At 51.6% G+C, this 21,854-nt stretch overlaps 1 protein-coding gene across 1 annotated transcript in view; it reads right to left on the bottom strand.

The window, feature by feature from the left end:
- Positions 1 to 14,987, bottom strand: part of IQCA1 (IQ motif containing with AAA domain 1) — a 144,073-nt gene extending 129,086 nt beyond the window's left edge. Inside the window, exons 1-3 of the mRNA XM_041767589.1 lie at positions 14,734 to 14,987; positions 5,255 to 5,579; positions 1,316 to 1,435 (exon numbers count right to left, since the gene is read on the bottom strand). Of these exons, the coding sequence (XP_041623523.1) occupies positions 1,316 to 1,435; positions 5,255 to 5,579; positions 14,734 to 14,744 (456 nt within the window). The 5' untranslated portion in view covers positions 14,745 to 14,987. The remainder of the gene's footprint in view (positions 1 to 1,315; positions 1,436 to 5,254; positions 5,580 to 14,733) is intronic.
- Between the last annotated feature and the right edge of the window lie 6,867 nt (positions 14,988 to 21,854).

Here is a 21,854-nt window from a genome sequence, read left to right as displayed (position 1 = left end):
CTGAGATAGGGGCGGGAGGCTCTCTACCTAGCGGAGCCGGCTAGGGCTGGCTGCTGAGAAAGCAAGCTTCCTGCTGCTAACTCTGCACAAGCGGAGAGGGACACCAGAAAGGAGAAGCAGCAAAGAGGAATTTTGGGGGTTTGACTGTAGTGTGTACAACGTCACCTCCCTCCTCCGTTTCCCCCATAAAATCTGCCGTGAATTCTCTACTGCTCATCAATGCTTTGCTCCAGGGGATTCCTTGGGGGGAGCTGGATGAAGTGCTGAGTGCTTCCTTCTGTGTGATGCATGAACTGAGGACACCAAGAGGTGCCAGGATGGCTAGATGACCCTCCGTCCCCGAAATAGCCCCAGACCGACTTCCAGGAATGCAATGCAGAGGGAGGGCTGGTCAGTGAGGGGAGAGGCGGAGGAGGGAGAGGCCCTCTTGAGTTACTGGGTCAGGACAGGTTTCCTAAGGGATGCTGCATCAAGTCGGGCTCTGCTAAGTGAGTACCATTTCGACAGGCTGGGTTGTAGGGAAAAGAGCAAGCCCTCCCTGCAGCATGGAGTGTGCCCGTGCACAGGAGATAGCACAGAGCCACCTCATACAGTCGTGCACCCTACCTGCTTCCTGGGGCAGGCAGACAGGGCACGTCCTCTCCCTCCCCACTGCCCTTCTGGTGGCTCCCGGAATCTTCTTGGCACGAGGACCCAGGCTGCCAATACCCTATCTGTAGGAAGCCCATACGTGCTGGCTTCCCCAGGCACTGGGGCTGCACCTGCGGCCTCAGCAGAGTCACTGATGGATAATTACTCTGAATCATCCCAGCCTAGACAGCCAGCTGCCGCCTCCCTGCTTGGGCAATGACCAGCTGGGGACGTGAGGCACAGATGCGGGAGGCAGTGAGGGCCACCGAAATGCATAAGCAGACTCGCCAGAAGCTGGGTATGGTGGTGCCACATGGAAAAATCTGGAAGGAAAAGACTGACCAGTATGTTATCTTAACAATTATTTCACATGAAAACATTCTGCTTCTGACTTTCAAGGTGTCTGAGATGAAAAATGAATCTGAGCTGATAAATCTGCTCAGTCTCGGAGATACCGACTCAACCAACAAAGCATTATGTTTTGATGTCTAAGTTCTTGAAAAATAATGGTCACGAAGCATCAAAAATACATCCAGAAGGTAAGCAACTTCTTACATGCCGACTAGCAGGAGGCGTGGGTGCTGGTTTCTGCCTGCTGAAAATAATCTGTCTCTTGCACAATTAGGAGCCACAGAGAAAGGTTTAATAGATTATGGAATGATGTTTACTAAAATGATATACAAACCTTTTTGGGTATATCTAATCCAGTGCTGGTTAATATTTGAGCAAGAATTTTCTCCCTTCCTTTGATTACTTCCAATTTCTCCTTCAAAAAATACTTGGGGATGGGAATATCTAATTGTTGCTAGAGAGGAGAAAAAATAAGCAAAAAGGCACAATTTTGTCACAATTGTTATTTTTGTCACAACTCCAGGACTCAAATGTATTTACAATATACAGTAAGGATTGCACGTCAAAGAGATGTGCTTCATTTCCCATCTTTATTTAAGAGGCGATGAGGCCAGTGGTATAAAGAGGATTCATTACTGCTAAGGAAACACAAAATCACGGGGAAAAACCATCACCTTGGCCTGTTTTAATCATTTCAGTAAAACTTGAGAATTCACATCAGTTAATCCTCAATCGACTAATAACCTAATGAATGTCTTTAAATAAATATAATACCTAAAATAATCTCAGCCTACCTAAAATAATAATGCAAGATAGCAAAGTATTGTGACATAGAGATCTTTGAATTAAGCCTGATAACAATTTATCATCAGCATCATTAATTATTTGCATGTAAATGATCACATTTTTTTCCTAATGATTTGTTTTTATTTTTACCTAAATTACCTGAAATTACAAAAATTACTGGCAAAGTTCATTTGCTTTATTAGGAAACTTGCTTTTTATGCCATAAATAGAAACTTCTATGTTTCATTTATGCATATGACCAATATTTCACTTAGTGGAGGTCACACAACTATTTATCAGCCCGAGGTCAACAATCGGGGGTGTAGAAGTGTTATTCAAGCATATGGGATGGGCCCTTGGCCACCCCCATTGAGGAACACTGTCCTAGACTCTCAGACACTCCTGGCTGCCTTCTGGTAGACCAGTTGGCCCAGCAAAGCAAAAGGTTCTGGTCTTCAGGGTCAACTCCCCTTCTTCCCATTTTTTTAAAAATTTTTATTTATTTATGATAGTCACAGAGAGAGAGAGAGAGAGGCAGAGACACAGGCAGAGGGAGAGGCAGGCTCCATGCACCGGGAGCCCGACGTGGGATTCGATCCCGGGTCTCCAGGATCGCGCCCTGGGCCAAAGGCAGGCGCCAAACCGCTGCGCCACCCAGGGATCCCCCTTCTTCCCATTTTTGCATGACTCTCCACACCCTCTCTCCCGACCAGGGGATTTTGAACAGGCCTTCCCTTAAAGAAGCATTATAACCATAAAGGAGCGTCTTTTTTAGGACTTGGTGAGACAGTATCAGTACTAGGTGGCATTTGTTTTTAAAAACCAAAAATTCTTAAACTAATGGGAGTTTTCAGGTGAGTTTCCAGGGTCCACGGAGTGAGTGTGGCCTGCGGATGGAGGGCAGTCAGAAGAGAATGATTCTACTTTAATGTTGAGATTTTATTTATTAATAAGTGTGTTCAAATGATGTGCTCTTCTAACATTTAAGACATTTTTATTGACATGGCTCCATCTGGTCCATTAGCTAAGAGTTTGAGGGGGAGGAAATATAGCAGTTGAGAATGGAAGAGAGAGGAAGACCTGTATCGGCTGCTAGGCCTCCATCCACCTGACACTCTGTGTCCATCTCAGATACCTGGTGGTTTCCCATCCTCTGCAGGGTGGGATCAAGGAAACTTGTTCCCGCAGAGGAACTCCCTCTCTCTCCCTTACACGTCTCTCGACATTAGGAAGGCTCCTTTCATGGCAGGCGGCAGAAACGCTCTTCTGATTAGTGTAGCTGAGGGGACACGATGGACAGACTTATGGCTTTGTGGATCTGGGGCAGGAACACAGCAGAGAGTCTGTCATCAGCAAGGATGTGTCCAGGGATGAAGATGCCTTCAGGACGCCGCCATTTACTCCTCCTCTTGGTGAATCTGTTTTGTCCTCTCTCTTCCGTGCCTCTCTCTTTCTCTCTCCCTCTCATTCTCTCCCTCTTTCACTCTGAAGAGCAGCTTTCTTCATTCTTCTGGGCATCTGAGAGCTAAGGCTCCAACTACTTACAAATTTGGGAGACTGTAGTTGAGACTTCAAGACAGACACTCGCCTCCCTGTCTTGGTTTCAGAATCTCTTGGGAAAGGATCGCCTGGTTGCAGCATCAGGACCATCCTTGGACTGACGAGCTGTGGTCAGACTGCGGGTCATACTGTACAGATAGCTGGGTCCCAGCCCAACAAAACAGAAGGGAGCTGTGCGCTGTGTGGGTGGTGGCCACAGAAGCCCAGACCCAGGGGTGGTGGTTGGTCAGGCTTCCACCCTCAAGCGCAGAACTGAGCCCTGCAGAAGCTCCCAGGGCTGGTACATGTGTGTCTCCCTGGCCCGGCACTGCCCAGGAGTCCACGCTGCTGCTGTTGGACACACCCCCTAACCACCTGGACCCAGGTGTCATCACGTGGCTCAGGGTGCATGCTCCAGAACTGGTGGAAAACACAGCTGAGAGTCTTCCAGCAGGAAGGCTTCTTGGACATTGTCACTCATTTGTCACCCATTTCAGTACTCATGGGCTCTGAAAGGATGATCTAGGTGAACCAGAAAATCTGAAGGAGGGGATCCCTGGGTGGCTCAGTGGTTTGGCGCCTGCCTTTGGCCCAGGGTGTGATCCTGGAGTCTCAGGATCGAGTCCCACATCAGTCTCCTGGCATGGCTTCTCCCTCCTCCTGTGTCTCTACCTCTCTCTCTCTCTCGCTCTCTATGTCTATCATAAATAAATAAATAAAGTCTTTAAAAAGAAAAAAAGAAAAAAAAGAAAATCTGAAGGAGCCCACGACACAAATTTCATAAATGTCTTCTTCAACTTCAAGAATCTTATTTAATATTTTTTGAATTAAATTAACACACTTAATATTGCTTTATTAATTCAACTTAGGGATATGATTTAATGACTGTTTATTTCATGTTTATCCTCAGTTGTTCTCGATATACTCACATGGGTGAGTAAAGTACACCTGACCGAAAAAAATCTGGTGCTTTAATCCGCGCTCTTATAACTGAATGCAATAAACATAAAAGTTCCAGAGTGATTGTCAACATTTGCAATCATTTTAGCTATTCTTTATAGTCCATTCTAACAAAGTGCAATAATAACGCTAGGAAAGTCTATTCCAGAAAGAAACATAACCTTTATAGAATCTTGAATATGTTCAAAAGAAGAAGCATTAAAATGCCAGGTAGAAAATTGAACACTGTCTCCTTTTAATCTTATTTTAGGGAAATGTTCTTTTCAGAATGAAGACGGGGCTCATAGGACTGTGACACTGAAGTGAGCTGTCCACTGGCCGCTGGCAGACTCGGCCAGACAGAGCATCAGAAGAGACTCTGGGTGTCTGGCAGTGAAGGTCGGGGGGCACAATGCTCACAGCTCCAGGGCAACCGTGGGGCACAATGCTCACAGCTCCAGGGCATCAGAGAGAGGCAGGATGTCCTTCTTTCTTGTCTGAGTCTCAGAGGCCTATTGCCAAAAACGCCTGAGTCACCAGAGACCCAAAGCAGAGGAGGAGATGCATCCACCTGGGAATAAGGAACTGGCAACCAATAGACTGCTCATCCTGAGGAAGATGATGGGAAACACAGTCCAGAGGGAGATCTCCTTTGGAAGCAGAAGAGTGGGCACTGGGACTGGGACTCGGGAGGGACTGTGTCACAGGGTATTTATCAAAGAGTTGGCCTGCTCCAGCCAACAGCCCTGGGCAGATACCATGGTGACAAGGAAGACAACATCTTCAGTGTCCGATGGACCCAAGGACTGTGTGAAGCTGTGTCTATGCCCAAAACTACAGGAACCCAATGCTTGTCCATGGCCGCATGGTCCAACTAAGGGCAATGCTTCAACTTTTCATCCAACAACTGGCAACTACGTCTAGAAAGTCAGTAGGAAATTGACCACAGGCCTCCACAGCTTATTTAAAAACAACTAGAAACTGAGAAGAGAAGAAGTTGAGTACTTACAGGAGCCAACTTTAGATCCTGTAGGATGTCATCAAAATAGTGAAACTCAGTTAATTCCAATTCAACCATTTCATTCTTCAGTTCCAGGACGCGACCCATCACTCCATCCAGGATTTTTCGGATCAGTATTCGCTTCTGCGGGTGGACAATCTGGTCATAGACATCCTCCAGGTTTCTGAAGATCTGCACATATTTTATGTAGAAGGTGGCCAGCATTTGGAAGATGAAAACTTGATTTCTTTGTGATTCCATCATGTTCTGGGACTCTTTATCAAGCAAAGAATTGAGGGCTTCTTGGGTCTGATGCCACATCTTATTATACATTCTGGGGGGGGGGGGAGACAGAAAATAAGCATAAATTCCTTTGTGAGCCATACAAAATGCGCGGCTGGAATAGCTGCCATGACACAGCATCAAGTGTGAACCGAGAACACGGCATGTAGTTCCCTTCAGACCATTTACGTCTTGTTTTGAGCTGCGTGTGCTTTTTGCACAAGACTACTGCTCTCGTTATCAAATACGTAGCTTGAAAAACACCTTTCACCTAAATGACAAAAGTGAGTCCTCACCGTACCCGTAAGACCAGCCTGATTGTACCCATTTCAGAGATGAAGAAGCTGTGACCCAGAATATTCCACCGACCTGTCCATACACACAGCTGGTGGGGCATGGGATAGAGCAACACCACGTTGGAACGTGATTCTGCGCTTACCTTGTAAAGTCAGACACGGGCCGACCCTGTGAACGAACAACCATACCCCAGAGAAACTCTTAGAAATCTCTATCAAGAATCAACATAAGAGCATTTTCTATAATAGCCCAAACAGGGAAACAGTGTGATTGTTTAGGAGTAAAAGAACAAATAACCGCACCGCGGTGTGGACTAGCCCCAGAGTGGGGAGGGTGAAGGGCTCACAGCTCTACGCAGCGACGATGAACCTGAGAACCACGGCGCGGGGCATGAGAGGCGAGGCACGGCTGGCCCTGGAGCCCGGCCCCCGGGTCCGCATGAGCGGTCCGTGCCCTCGGTCGAGTCGGAGGAGAGTGAGATGCAGGGGTGTCCTCTCCCACGGCGTCCCTGGTGAGCACCCGGCTGGGAGTGCTCAGGGTGGTGGCCGCTCTGCTTTGCCAGCCCCGGGACGCCAGGCCACCCCTCGTTGGTTCCTCGATGGAACCCTGTGCACGTCCCTTCGGCCGGTCCCTCTATTAACCGTCCTGCTGAGCCTGTCATCCCTTTCCTGCCCAGACCCTGAGCAATACATCCAAGGCAGACTTCTTTGGTGGTGTTGACATTTTGGGTGATTTTTTGGCTCTCTTTATATCCAAGAACCAGATGAAAAGCTACTGGAAAGTTCAGTGTGTCTGGGAAGAGGCTTATTAACTCTCCCGGGGGAGGGAAGTGGGTGGGTAGGATCCTGGCTGCTTCCCTGGGATGAGGGGGGAGCCCACAGCCCATTAGGTCTATCCTGTGCTGGTCAGGGGGGCTCAGTCTCTGCCTGGATGCAGCCAGTGGGTCAAGGGGAGGGAGGGCTCTCGTGTCCTCTTCACTGTCAGCCTGGCCTCCCAACCCCACCCTCACCTGTGTGTGGCATCCCTGGACCCGGGCTGCCTGCTGGCATGGGGGCAGCTGGGCACCTGCTCTCTGGGGTCGAAATGCCCCTTAGGCAGACCTACCACCTTCAAGCCCCACCTCAGAAGGACCGGACCTTGCCCCCCTCTCCCAGGGTTCTGCTGGAAGGTGGGCTTTATCCTCGCTGCCCCTCTGCTGGCCCAGGGGTCCCACGTCTTCTGGCCTGCCTCGTCCCCCTCATCTTATCTGCTTTCCTTCCTTCTGTTTTCATGGCATCTCCTGTCAAAGGCTCTCATGTCCCTTTGGCCCTTGTGTGTTTATAGCCTTTGACATCCTCTGTTGCCTATTTTGGAGGTGATTCAGGAAGAGCCTATTTTGGAGGTGATTCAGGAAGAGCGGGAAATAACGATGCTCATTCAATGCACCCTGTTTCACTGGAAGTCCCTCATTGACCTTCCCAAGGTCATTACCGGGCGTCCCCTCTAGGTCCTCTGCTCTGGTCCCATGACCTGTCCTTCCTCACTCATGCTCCACACTTCCCTCTGAGAAACTGTAAGCACCACTTACTGGAATCGACCCCACGCTGCGGCCTGTGCTAAGTGTGCTAGGTCCTTGCCACGCTCCACAAACCGGGCTCCTGTTACTCTCACTGAGGTGGGGGGAGGTAGCCTGCTCCTCAGAGGCGGGGTTAGTGTCTGAACCCAGTGCATGTGATTCCGAGCTCAGAACCATCATTCAGCACAGTGCCACCATCTCGACCTTGACCAAAAATGAAAGAACCGCCACCACCACCACCAGAAAATACATCATCATAACTCCTGCCAGGATGATGGGTGAGGAATTTGATCTCAACGTTTTCATGTCCGTTCGTCTGGTTGCAAGTGGGATTGAATACCCACCTGCATGTTGGTTGTTTGCAAGTTCTCTTCCTCAGACTGTTTATCCATTTGTTTTCCTTGTTTTTACATTGGATTGCTTTTCTATTAATTCATGGGAGTTCTTTATTTATTATCTTCAAAACATCTTTTTTTTTTTAAATTTTCTTTATTGCCAACATATAGCATAACACCCAGTGCTCATCCCGCCAAGTGTCTCCCTTAGTGCCCATCACCCAGTCACCCCAATCCCCTCCGACACCTCCCCTTCCACTACCCCTTGTTCATTTCCCAGAGTTAGGGGTCTCTCTTTTTTTTTTAATTTTTTAAAATTTTTTATTTTTTTATTTATTATTATTTTTTTATTTTTTTTGAGTTAGGTGTCTCTCATGTTTTGTCACCCTCACTGATATTTTGACTAATTTTCTCTCCTTTCCCTTTATTCTCTTTCACTAATTTTTATATTCCCCAAATGAATGAGACCATATAATATTTGTCCTTCTCCTATTGACTTACTTCACTCAGCATAATACCCTCCAGGTCCATCCACGTTGAAGCAAATGGTGGGTATTCATGGTTTCTAATGGCTGAGGAATATTCCATTGTATACATAGACCACATCTTCCTTATCCATTCATCTTTTGATGGACACCGAGGCTCCTTCCACAGTTTGGCTATTGTGGACATTGCTGCTAAGAACATTGGGGTGCAGGTGTCCCGGCGTTTCACTGCATCTTTATCTCTGGGGTAAATCTATGTGGGTTCTTTATATAAACTGGGTGCCTATGGGTTCCTTAGCTTGCCTTCCATCTGAGAAGCTGGTATCTTACCATGGCCCAGGCAGGCTGTGGGCACCTGTGCTCCACCTCCATCCTGCTGAGAAGGGTGATCTCACTGGGATTTGTGGGGGTCCAGCTGCAGTCCTCTGGGCTAGTCAGGAGCCAGGTCCCCCAGGGGCAGCAATCCCAGAGCACAGTGTCCATGCCTGTGCATGGGCCTGCTCACTGCTGTGTGCTCCCACTCTGCTCCTGGTGTAGAGATTTTCAATTTGAGTTAAAAAAATTCCAAAACTTTAGTTTTTCGATTTAAAATATTTTCATTTTATTTTAAAATGGGATATTACACTATTAAATATAATAAATGCATTATTAGTGTGTGGTCAATTAATATAAACTTAAAAGAACTATTAAAAACTTTTTAAAAAGATTTATTAATTATTTCAGAGAGAGAGGAAGCACGTGTGTGCATGAGCACGGGGAGGAGCAGAGGGAGAGGGGCACAAGCCAACTCCCCACTGAGCTCAGAGCCCCACCCGGGGCTCCACACCAGGACCCTGAGATCATGACCTGAGCCCAAATCCAGAGTCTGATGCTTTACCGGCTGAGCCACCTGGGTGCCGCTAAAAAATAAATTTTTAAATAAGACATTAAAAAAAATTTTTTTTCTCATCTCTTATTTTTATGTTCCTGGAACAGAGTCGAGAGACTTTCATGTCCTTGGCCAAGGGTTAGAAGCTTCTCTTGGTGCATGAAGAGCCTTTCGGGTTTGGATGACAGTGGTGGCAGCTGCTGCGAGTAGGTAAGGCCGGTCACCGTCCTAAGTACTTGACAGCTGTCGGCTCATGTGGCCCCAACCCCCGGCGAGGCAGGTGCTGCCCTCACCGCCGTTCACACACAGCAACGCTGCCCTGTGTCCCGGAAGTCTGGTGGCTCCAGGGCTCACGCTCCGAGCCACTTGGGGGCCCGCCGTTCTCAGGGTGGAGCAAATGGGGTGACGAATCATGTGGCACAGTCACGATGGGCAAAGATCTGCGGTTGAAGACACACTTCTCCTCTCCGCCAAGGCCGCTGGGTTCGGATCCTGAGCACTGCCTTGGGTGGCTCCTGGGCTGCGAGCATCATGGGTCTCCAAGCTTGGGACATATTTTAAAAACTACTACCAACGAAGAGCACGCTGCTAGATGACTCTGGGCAGAGGGAACGTTTGTAGGGGGGACCTTAGAGGCCATCTGGCGCAGACGAAGCGGCTCTCAGAGACGACCCCATCACAGGACCTTCTGGCTCGTGCCAGCATCAGGTGGCATCACGGTGGTGACTCGGCCGGCGGCGCCTTCAGAAAGCAGGCGAACGGGACAGGATTGGGAAAGGCTGAAACCAAGGTGTCTGCCCAGCAGCAGAGGTAAAGCCAGGAAGGGTGCCCAGAGCTGAGTGTGGGGGGACGGCAGGGTGGCTCAGTGGTCAGGCACCTGCCTTTAGCTCAAGGGGTGACCCCAGAGTTCTGGGATTGAGTCCCGCATCAGGCTCCCCGCAGGGAGCCTGCTTCTCCCTCTGCCTGTGTCTCGGCCTCTCTCTGTGTGTGTCTCATGAATAAGTAAATAAAATCTTAAAGAGAGAGAGAGAGAGAGAGAGAGAGAGAGAGAGAAACTGAGTATGTGCCTGGTTCACTGAAGCACAGACTTGGAGAACTTGGAGGAGGGGGGCGGGGCACACCCAGGTGTCCCCTGACCTGGCAAATGACACCAGCTGTGCAACCAATGTTCACATAAAACAGAAAACCATGTGGTTTGTTTTCTGGCCTAAGCCTGTCAGGACAGCATTACAGAAGAAAATTACAGGCTAATTTTGTTTAGAGCTCAGATCTGAAAATTCCACTTGGCAAACAGGACACTGAGCCGGATCAAAAGAGTGGTTCCCTCTGACCGGGGAAGAGGTCGCCCCAGGAATCTGTGAGCATTCAGCAGAAAGACAAGCTGAGCTAAATACAGCAACAGAACAGCACAAACTGAAGGTTATTTCCACAGATGCCAAGAAAATGCTCAAAATGAACTTAATTTATGGCATAGGCCTGATTAAGAATATCGTCCACACACCCCCAAAGGACGGACGCTGTCAGCCCTTCAAAATGCTGAACACCATGGACCAAAAACACTTTCCGGAGGCACACCAGAAATCTAAAAGACGGCAATGAGAAAGGAGGAAGCAGACAAAAAGGGATTAATAGAAAAGAATTCAGAAAATGGTTGTCAATGACACAGTTGCAAAATCCAAGGAAATCAGCAACAAGATATAAGAAGTCAACTGTACAGCAAAGTTGCAAGACATTGATAAAGGCCACAAAGAAAAAAAAAGTCACAGAGAAAAATAGGAAAAACGAAACCTTCTTCCTCGTACTGATTAAATATCTAAGAATGGATACGGTGGGAGCCACACAAGACGTAACTGAAGAAAATTCTAGAGTGCTAGCTGCAAGGAGGATCACAACAGGCAGAGGCTGGAAGACAGGACAAAAAGCGAGCAGACTCTTGAGACTGACATGCAGATGTAACACTACCGAGAATTTGGGACTAATGTCGATCATAGCCATGATTTCTACAAGTGGGGGTGGGATCCGTAGTGATAAATCAGGGGCATTTATCAGACTTCAAAGCCAGGAAGCAGTAAGGTTGTGCAAGACCCCAGGGAGGCTGCCTCGTGGGGTGCAGACGGGGCAGGCTGAATCCCACAAAGACCCACACCCATCGTGATGAGGGATGCTGGGTACAGGATGCTTCCGCCAGCGGCCACAACACCCAAACTGATGGACGGAACATGCCCAGAATTCAGGAATGCGTGGACGCGGCCTGGGGGCAGGCCCAGCCCGGGGAAGCCTTGCTGCCCCAGCTCAGCGCGATCTCGGCCTCCACCCGGGGTCAAGGCAGGAACCCCTCCAGGGCCGTGGCTCCGCGGAGCCCTGGCTGGAACTCTGGGCCACGATTCTCCCGGAGGCCCGAGCCTTCCAAGTCCCACATTTGGGTGGTGGCCTCTTCCTCCTGCACCTGCCGCTGTCCCAGAGGGCCCTGCTGGAGACACTGGGGGGCTGGTGGCTGGGTGACGGGAAATATCAGGCAGCCGTGTGAGCCAGCCAAGCCCCCATCATCACCCATCAGCTAGTAACCACCAGCTGCCACCCCGTCCCCCGCCCCCTCCTCCCAGCCCCTGGCAACCATTAACCTCATTTCTACTCTATTTGCCTAGCTCGGGCATTTCACATCCAAGGACCCACTTAGTAGGTGGCCCTTGCGCTCTGGCTCCTTGCACTCAGCACACCCTTCCAAAGTGCACACGTGCCTCTCCTGGCTGCCGAGTATGTTCCCGGCATGTCCACACCGCAGCCTGCTGTCCACGCTCCAGCTGATGGACGTGGGGCTGTTTCTGCGGCTGTTGGGAATGAGGCCACGGTGAACATCCCTGTGTGCGTATTTTTATTTTTCTTGGGCATAGCAAGGAGGGTTTTATTTTATTTTTAAAGAAATTTTTAATTTTGTAAAAAGATTTTATTCATTTATTCATGAGAGACACAGAGAAAGAGAGGCAGAGACACAGGCAGAGGGAGAAGCGGGCTCCCTGCAGGGAGCCCGATGCGGGACTCGATCCTAGGACCCCGGGGTCATGCCCTGAGCCGAAGGCAGACGCTCAAACGCTGAGCCACCCAGGGGTCCCGCAAGGAGGGTTTTAAAGGCAAGATGCTGTAAGTTTCGGATCAGCATCGTCTCCTGGGGTGGGTGGTCTCAGGCCACAACGTCCTGTGCCCTCACTTCCACAAGGGGCAAATCTGGCTAACGGCACCTCTCTGACACCCCGAGGCATGACTGCGGGCTGGGATCACGGATGTGCAAGTGTTCTGGGGATCGCAAGTGCACCTTGCAAAGAGAAGGTGGTATTTTATCCATGAGGTTACTTATAATTTTTTTTTTTGAAGTGCGTGATTGGTTTCAGACTTGGGCGTATGACCAAGAAACGTTTCAGAGTTTGAAGTCAGGAGGACCGTGGGTGGAGAACACTGAACGTGACAGCTGACCACGGCCAGCCTGCGATTTCCATAGCTTGGCAGATTTTCTGTGGCTGGGTGGGTGAGGGAGCGGAAGACCGGACTGTTCAGACATCATGGGCTTCGATGAAAAATATCTAAATCTCGCAAAGTGGGAATTCTTCCCAAGATACTTTATACAGGATAAATCTCCAGATTCTCCCAATACTATGCAGCTGTTTGTCCTCTTTCTGGAATATTCCCTTGGCCTTCTTGCCTAAGGGAGGCCCGGCTGTCCTCCCGTGCAGCCCTCACAGGAGAGGCTCCCTTTCCACCAGACTCTTCCGACGACTGCGGGGCTGGAGGGTCAAGGTCCCTGCTCCTCACTGCCACTTCCAGATCATTCTCCCCACCCCACCCCCTAGTTCTGAACCCCATTTCACCGGGTGGCATCACCACCGCCCCTCAGCGTCACCACCGTCTCCTCCTATAGCATCTTTCCAGGCTCCCACGGGGTGTCTACCCCATGAAGAGCATTTACGACAGACTCTACCCTCCTCACTCCCCTGTGATAAACAACTCAGTTCCTCCCTAGAAGCCAAGACCTGGAGCTGCCGGCTGGGGCTCATGCCCCCACCAGCAACATCACCCCAGTCCCCCCCCCTCCTCTACACTATCCCATTTCTTTGACTCCCGGTCCATTCCGAGGCCTGCCCTTTAGCAGGGTTACATGTCACTGCCTCCTATCTGTCTCCTGGCCCCGCTTCCCCACACCAGCTACAGCAAAACCCCTTTAAAAAGCTGGCCATGCTCCCGGTCTACAGGGTCTCTCCAAATGTCCCCTCCCACTCTCAGCAACCTTCCCACCCCATCCCCCACAAGGGTCAAGGGCACCCTAGGGCCCCATGTTGCTCAATGCATGGCTCAGTTCGGTTCTCTTCTGACTCGTCTGGGCAGCATTTGAATCCTTCACCCCCCCCCCCGCCCAGAAACACTACTTCCTGTTCACCTGGCTTCCAGGACACCGCGCTTTCGCTTCCTCCTCACTGGTCACACCTTCATCCCCTTGCTGGTGCCTGCGCCCCAGTCTCTTACCACCGGATGACACCAGCCTTCATCCGTGGACCCTTTTTCTGTCTACGCTCACTCCGTGTCAATAAAGCCAATCTGCATACCAACACCTGTCGAGTCTATACTTCATACGTAGACCTCTCTCCTGAACTCAACGCTCGAATACTCAAGTGCCTACTTGATCTCCGACGGGCACTTCAAACTCAACACGTCCAAAACCGAGCTCCCGAGGGATCGTCCCCACATGCAAAATCTCAGCAAGGCCTTGACCTCTGCTTTTTTTTAAAAAAATTTATTCATGAGAGACACAGGGAGAGGAAGAAGCAGGCTCCCTGCAGGGAGCCCGATGTGGGACTTGATCCCAGGACCCCGGGGTCATGCCCTGGGTGGAAGGCGGACCCTCAATCGCTGAGCCCCCCAGGTGCCCCGGCCTCTCTGCTCTTACTTTGTCGCCTAAACCTGCGGTTAGTTAATAGCCTGGCTGCAGGCTGGAGCTGCGGTGCCTGGTCGGCCCATGTGCTGGCTGGGTGTGAACTACTTAGCCTCTCTGTGTCGTTTCCCCAGCTGTGAAATGGGAATAACAGTGTAACAGGTCCTGTGTAGAGGGGTGCTGTGAAGCTCAGGTGTCCTGCCCTATTTCTAACCCTCAGCCCCCACAGATCAGCCCCACCACACGTGTGCAATGGGCACGATGAGGACAGCACAGAGCCTGGGGCACGCTCCTTCCTGTACCCCCGCCACCCGATGGGGGTTCCCTGGTGGAAAGCGACATGGTGCAAGGGGGCGTCCTGCAGCTCCTTCTCGACCTCACAGGGCACCTGGGAGTTCCCACAGAGCAGCCCCTGTGCCGCTGCGCACGAGGGACTAAAGGGCAGGCGAGGGCTGAGCGTGCTGGAGATGCTGCTTTTCCAAAAAGACGGCAGCGAGGGCACCGCCACGGGCCTGCGGGAGCTCACCCCCGGGGTGGGGTGGGGGGAGGCAGTGACGGGGCGGAGGGAGGCCTGGGCGAACGCGCTCCAGGTCCCCAGGAGGCTGATACTCTATTCCGGGCCCCAGTTTTCTTTGCTGCAATGTAAAAAGAAGGAGGGGAGGGGGGAGGAGAGCAGGACAAGAAGCGGGGCAGGCCGCCCTTCCTCCGCGAAGCCGCCCAGGCCATAAGCCGGCCGCCCGTCACTTACGCGTTCGACATGGCTATTTCCCTCTTTCCCTCGCCCGCCTGGAAGCTCCTCCGTCTCCCGCTGACGGGCGGCCGGCTGCAGGCGTCGGGACGCCACCGGGGGCGTCCAGAAGGAGGAGGGGGACGGGGCTAGCCTGTCACTCTGGGCAGGACAAGGCGAGAGCCGGCAGGCGCGCGCAGGCTCGGCCAGGCGGGCTCGAACGTTCCCTCCGCCACCCGAGGCTCGGGCTCAGCGGGCCGCGTCGCGGAACCTAGCAACCGGGACGCCGCGCCTGCGCAGTGCCGGCCACCCCGCCCCCGAGCTCCGCGCGCCTGCGCGGCGGCCTGGTTCCCATGGCAACCACGGCGCGGCGCCTGCGGGATGCTGGTCCAGCGCCAGCGAGGGACCGGGATGCGGAGGAGCCCACCTGCCCGCGGACCAGCCCCGGGGCCCAGCCCCGGTCCCTTCCGCCGGCGCCTCGTCCCCCCGCGCCGTCCTCCCGCGTCCCCGTTTGCCCCCTTTTCATCCGCCTTCCCATGTGGGCCTTGATGCTTGTAGCCTCAGTGTTCCCATCTGTAAAATGACACAACAGTCGGACTTGCCGGGACTTCTCCCGCCCAAGCGCAGACTTAGGTTCTGGGGATGCAGGGCGCCTTCTGGGGCGAAATGGAAGTGAGATAAGGAGCTAGTGTGCTGTAAATGGAAGACGCTATGCGGAAGTTCCTTATTAGCAAGCTGCTGTGAGTGTCTGCTTTCACTGCCCTCCTTTCTTCATCTTTAGTAATGATTGAGATGCATTTGCAGTTTTATTGTTTTTGCACACACACAAAAAATTTTTTTGACGTGCGATTCCTACAGGAATATATTCAGAACCCATGCAGTTGCAAGAGCACGGAGAAGAGACATGAGCATGAAAATGACGGCGTGATGGGTCACAGAGCCTCTCTCCCACAATTACTAATGAAATGGACAAAAGAACAGCAAAAATCAGCAGCCACAACAATAACAAGAGAAAGGAGCAAGGAAACAACAACAACAAAAAAATCGAGTAGGACCTTGTGACCGTAAACTTCAAAAAATGGCACTCGGTGAAATAGAAGCGGAGAATGGCATCCGAATCCCACCCCTGTTCCTCCAAAATCTCTGCTAGGGAAGGAAACCAAGGAGAGAAAATACCAAGATTTCTCACGAATCATTTTTGATACAAAGAAGACATGAATCTGCAAAGTGAGATGGGAAGGTGGGCACAGAAGGAAGCCACCTGGGGAAATCCAGGGGAGATGAAACTATTGGGAGTAGAGAACAGCCCCTACCGCCCACAGGACCTGCCCAGAGCTGGGAACAGATCACTAGGGCTTGCCATTTTTTAGGACTTCGCACCGTATAAGAGGCAAAGGTTCAAAATCCAAGGACAGTTTGCCACAGAAACAGGATGGGCTTCTAACAAGGGTCGGGGGTGGTGGTAGAAGTTTCCCAGAATCTTAGGAGCAAACAGAGCCCAGGGCTTGCACACATCCACTGGGTCAATCCTAATCCTCACTGTGAATATGGGTTATTGGAAAGTAGATCAAAGTGTAAGCTTCCAGCTCTCAAACTCTTTCAAATATACCGAGAGAGCAGCTAAGGAGAATTTGCTCACGTTGTATTTGAACAGAAAATTTACAAAGAGCAAATCCCTGTTAGATATAAATAAGATGGAAGCAACAAATCCAGCATCCAAATCTAAGAGTTTGATAACCAGAGAAGGGAAAAAAAAGAAAACAAAAGAGGAGCGCCTGCGTAGCTCAGTGGTTGAGCGTCTGCCTTTGGCTCAGGTCATGTTCTCTAGGTCTTGGGATTGAGCCCTACATCGGGGCTCCCTGCTCAGCGAGGAACCAGCTTCTCTTCCTCCTCTGCCTCTCCCCACCCCCACTTTTGACTCGAGTGCTCGCTCTCTCTCTCTCTTAAATAAATAAATAAATAAAATCTTTACAAAAAGAATTACATGATGGTTGAGGGAGATGAAGAATCTAGTGTGGAAGAAAATGTAACCAAATAGAAGAAAACTCTTCACATGTGTCCTGTGTTACAGAATAAATTAATCGAGGACACTAACTTAATAGAATAAGGGCTGGGAGAAAAGATAAAAACAGCACAATGGGAAGAGAGAGATTATACAGCTGAGGCAACCAAATGAAAATCAGAAATGTCCAGTAGAGAAACCAAATTGGAAAGACCAAAGAGCATTACAGGAAACGCTTGGATCAGCTACAGTGAATGTACAGGAAGAAAACTGTGTCATTTGAGCAATTAGGAAGAGGTTAGTTGATATTCCTTCAAAAAAAGAGTCCTCCAATATTAATGTCCTTTTTTCCCAAAGATGTAAGGAAACATCCCTGAAAGAAGAGGACTAAATCTGCAGATCAAAAGTGCTCACTGTGTTCCAGGAAAAGCTGGTATAGAACAACCAACACCAAAGATCTCCTGGATGTGTGATTGAACTTCAGGGAGGAGTGGCAGGGGGACCTGGTGGCCTCAGATGTCTCCACGGTAGCTTTCAACGTCAGATGAAAAGGTTGCAACATTTACAAAGGTTTTTGGGGAAAAATGTGACCCAAGATATTCCTACTCCCTGAAGTTAATATTCCCAGATATGAAAGCCCTCAGGGGATGCAGCACTCATGTATGAACTGGCATGTTTTCAAACGCAAGTAATAGAAAACCCAATGTCTGACGGCTTAAACAATGAGGAGGTATAGTCTCTCTTAACGAGAATAGGGGCGAGACAGTTTGGGAGCCGGTTATTTCGGCGGCTCGGTGGCCTCACTCGTCTTTGATGGTGTTTTCACGTTTTGGAGTTGTCATCCTTAAGATGTGGGGTGACTGCCCTCATGGTCATAAAATGCCTGCTGCGACTCCAGACATTACAACCTCACTCTGTGACATCTCGAGGAGATAGCAAAAGGGCCAGCTGGGAAATGTGACCCCCGTTGTCGTCTTAGAGAAATCAGGATTTATCTGCATTCTGAGAGAGAGAGAGAGACAGAGAGAGAGAGAGAGAGAGCAGTGGAGCAAAGAACCGAGTCAGGCCCCTGCCAGCCTGGAAGCAGGCTGCTATGTAGGCAACATTTAGCAAGAGGCATGACTCTCGCGCTTCTAGAAAATAGCACGACTCGAGGGTGAAATCCAGCAACCAAAAGATGGAAGTCGGTGAACAAGTCCTCGGTGTGGGAAGACAGTGGAACGAGGTGTCCCAAAGTCTGCAAAGCAGGAGAACTAATCTAGTTTTCTCTGATTATGTCCCAAGAGCTTTGCAGCTGCTACTTACAGACCATTTACCCTACGCCGGGGTCTCTGTAGGACCTGACATACACGTTCATTCACGACACCTTCCTGTTAACATTACGAGACGGATTTCATCCCCATTTTGGACACGTTGAGGCCGAGGCCGAGGGAGGCTCAGCACGTCCAACGCCACACTCCAGCAGATGGTGGAATTGGCCTTCGAACCACCCGGTAATCTCACTTGCAAGACTCTACCCCGGTCTGTCATCCTTTTTTTGGCAGCAACAACTGTCTTAATTAATACCTGCTAAAAAATTGTTTTCTGGGCGGGAGGGGGTGAACGTTATTAAAATCAGTGGTTCTCAAATCATTTATCTTTTAAGGAAAAAAAAAAAATCAATGCTGCCTTCTTAGGTAGACGGAGTGGAGGAGGTGACCCGTCCTCAGTAGGTGATAATTCAGGCCGCTTCGGAAGCAGACTGCCAGGTGTCTGGGAAGATGTAGCTTCTCACACATGCAAGTCATTGGGGCGAATATTTGCTGATGGTCGTGCTGAGCAAAGAAAGCTCGAGTCCCCGCACGGTGCCGCCGGAGAAGACGACAGAGCCGGCTGCACTGGGCCTTCAGGAGTCGCGGCGGTGGCCATCCCCGGAGCTCAGGCTTCCTCACCACGGGCTCACGTCCCGGAGGAACGGCCTCAGACATTGTCCACCCGGCCGTGTCCGAGGCTGCAGGCCCAGGACCTTCCTGTCTCTCGAGCGCCCCTTCTCAGCCGACACTGCCCGGGACCGGGCACCACCCGGTCCCTCTAGAAAGTTCATTGTGGTTCTGTAGCACTCACCGTTCCCCTTCTACATCCAGGCCCCGGGCAGAGCGGAACAGCTGTCCTCCAGGGGAGGGCCTTGTGAACACGTCAGCCCCCGGGTCCCCGACCCCGTCCCCCGACCACAGGGCAGGCACCCTCAGGTCCTCGGCCGCGGGAGATGTCCTGCTCCCCTGTGACCCCTGTCTGCCTCGCTGCTCTCAGTCAGCTCCTGCAGACGGAAGCCAGGGACACGGGACCCCCAGGTGGCGGCTGCCGGGCCAGGTGGTCAGCATCACGCTGTCGATCGGGAGGGATGTTCATGGTCCGCCGGCGTCCCCCCGCCCCGCCCCGTGTCTCCCTCCCACTGAGCCACCTGTGTCGCTCAGTGTCTTTGCCTCCCCAACCAGTTCCAAGGTGGAATGTTCGCTACGAGGAAGCCAGGGAGCCCGCGCACGGCCCCCGAGACGTGCCTGAACTTCCGTCAGCTGGCAAGTTATAAACCTGCCCCGCCACCCCGGTATCCGGCTCGGGTCTCTCGACAATTCCGTGAGCCGAGGATCTGCCAACACGCGGCTCCGCTGTACCGACGGCACCGCCCTCGAGGGCGAGGAGCAACGGCGGCACTTTAGGATCAGGCTCGGCTGCTGTGCCCCGAGTTTTAGGGAACCCAGGAAGGTGACGCTCGGCTCTGGTGCCTTCCCTAAGGACTCACACGTCATTTTGCTGATCCCCATGAAGTCCCCTGGCCCAGCGCCTGGCCTTCTTCTCTTCTGCGAGTCACCTGCCGCTCGGAGCCCGTCCTCAGAACTCGCTGGCCGGGTCTCTCAGCGCTCGGGGACTACCCAGCTAGATTTACGCCGGTGGGGGTGGGCTCCTCATTCCCACCCGAGTCTCCCTGAAGGCCAGCATCTGACATGCAGCACCCCACAGCAGCTCCTGGCGACCCAGGCCACTAACCCGTCAAAATGGGGCACCACTCACCAGTTCTCGCCCTCCTCCTTCGCTGACGCCCCCCATCCCGCATCCTTCCCAGGGACGGCCAGACTGAAACAGAGCAAGATAGGCCTGCGCTGCACCCGAAGATCAAGCTGTCCCCGGCAAGCCCAGCTGGACCGAGCGTCCAGCCCAGGCACACTGGCAACACCGCCCGCCGGGAGTTAGCTCCCTGAGTGTCCCAGAGCAAGCCTGGGCTCTGGCCTGCCCAGTCCCATCCCACAGTCCCATCCTGCCACGCCTCGGTGGTCTTAGGTTCTCTCCCCCGTGAAAATGCTTGAGTCCATTTTATTTAGTGACCATACTCTGTGCTTTGCTAGACATCCAAGGCCCACATCGTGATTCCAACTCACGTTTCCAGTAATTTCCTCTAACCTGATCAATGTCTTTCTGGCACTTGCTGTGTTTTATCCTGGCAATTGATGTTTTCTTCCATATGAAATGTAAATGTCTTTTTACCCAGCCTCATAATCCGACTGCTGGGTATCTGGGGACGTCTATCTTCATACCCGTCTTGATAATGTATGAAATCAATTGGGCAGATGCTCTCTCTTTTTTTTTTTTTAAGAGTTTTATTTATTTGAGAGAAGGAGAGAACACACGTGAGTGAGCATGGTGGGGGGAGCAGCAGAGTGAGAGGGAGAAGCAGGCGCCCCGCTGAGCAGGGAGCCCGAGTCAGTGCTCCATGCCAGGACTCTGCAATCATGACCTGAGCCAGAGGCAGATGCTTAACCGGCCGAGCCACCCAGACGCCCCTGGCCAAATGCTTATTGGTGCTGGTTCTCTACAAAGCCCCGCACTTGATGCTGTGCAATGGAAAAAGCTGACCCTGATATGAATTATGCCTTCGAAGAGTAGAGCAGAGGAGAGGTAAGGTCAGAGGGGGCCCTATGCCACGGTGTCAAGGCGTCTGTGAGTCTAGGTGCCCTTGGGAATGTGGAACGTGTTCCCCCAGCAGGTGGGGCCTGAGCTGGCCACGCTGAGGATGAGCAGGGCTGTGGCCTGCGGAAACAGAAGAACATTCCAGGCAAAGGAAACGCCATGGGGAGAGCAGAAGTGTGGGGGTACAACCATTGGAGAGTCGATGTTTCTGTCTGGCCTGGGAACAGGTTTGGCGTCACAGACTGGGGCCGGGGTGTGTGTGCGCTCACCAGCGGGCAGAGCAGGTTGGCCCGAGGTGTGTGGCTGCCCCAGAGCTGCTGAGGTTCAGCTGAGCAGGAGACGGGACGTGATCATGGAGCCCAGAGACCCTAAAGGTCAGGGAGCACCGGGGAGTGCATACGTGAAATGTGGAGTGAATGTGCTGTGCGATGCCACTCGGCCACGCGAAGGAATGACGCTACGGAGTGGACGAGACTTGAGGACCGCAGGGTGAGTGAAATAGGGCAGACACCAAGGGACAAATACTGTGTGGTGTCGCTTAATATGGCATCTCTCTTCAGGCACATTTATAGAGACGGAAGCAGATTGGAGGTCACCAGGGGCTGGGGGAAGGAGGGCATGGGTGTTACTGCCTAGTGGGTATGGAGTTTCTGGTTGGCATATGAAAAACTTTGGAAATAGTGTCGATGGTCGCATAGCATCCAGAATATAGTTAATACCCCCAAACTGCACACTTGGAATAGCATATATATATATGACATCAAACTTGCTGTGTATATATTTAGCACTGTGTACACATATATACACGTATAAATATATGTACATGTATGTATATGTGTATGTGTGTGTGTGTACATATATTTCTAATATATATATATTTGGACCTGGACTTTTTAAGCATGAGGCCGAGAATGGAGGAGAAGGTGTAAAGACGTGAGAAAGTATGATTCCCAGGCTGCATGGTGTGGCTCTGAGAGGGAAAATCAAGGGTGATGCTGCAGGCTCGGTGCCAAGGGTAGGAAGGAGGCCGGGGCCACCAGCAGAACCGGAGGTGGCGCTGGGTGCATCACGCAGGAAGCGCTTCTGCAAGAAGAGGGCTGAGGCGCTGAGGCCCGCTGAGCTGGAGCAACCACTAGCCGGCTAGCCCAGCTCAGTGAGGGAGAGAAGACAGGGGAGCAGCCCGAAAGGGATAACCGGA

Source organism: Vulpes lagopus, chromosome 8, assembly GCF_018345385.1.
Source record: "Vulpes lagopus strain Blue_001 chromosome 8, ASM1834538v1, whole genome shotgun sequence".
Classification (NCBI taxonomy): domain Eukaryota; kingdom Metazoa; phylum Chordata; class Mammalia; order Carnivora; family Canidae; genus Vulpes; species Vulpes lagopus.
This window is presented reverse-complemented; position numbering and strand designations above follow the sequence as displayed.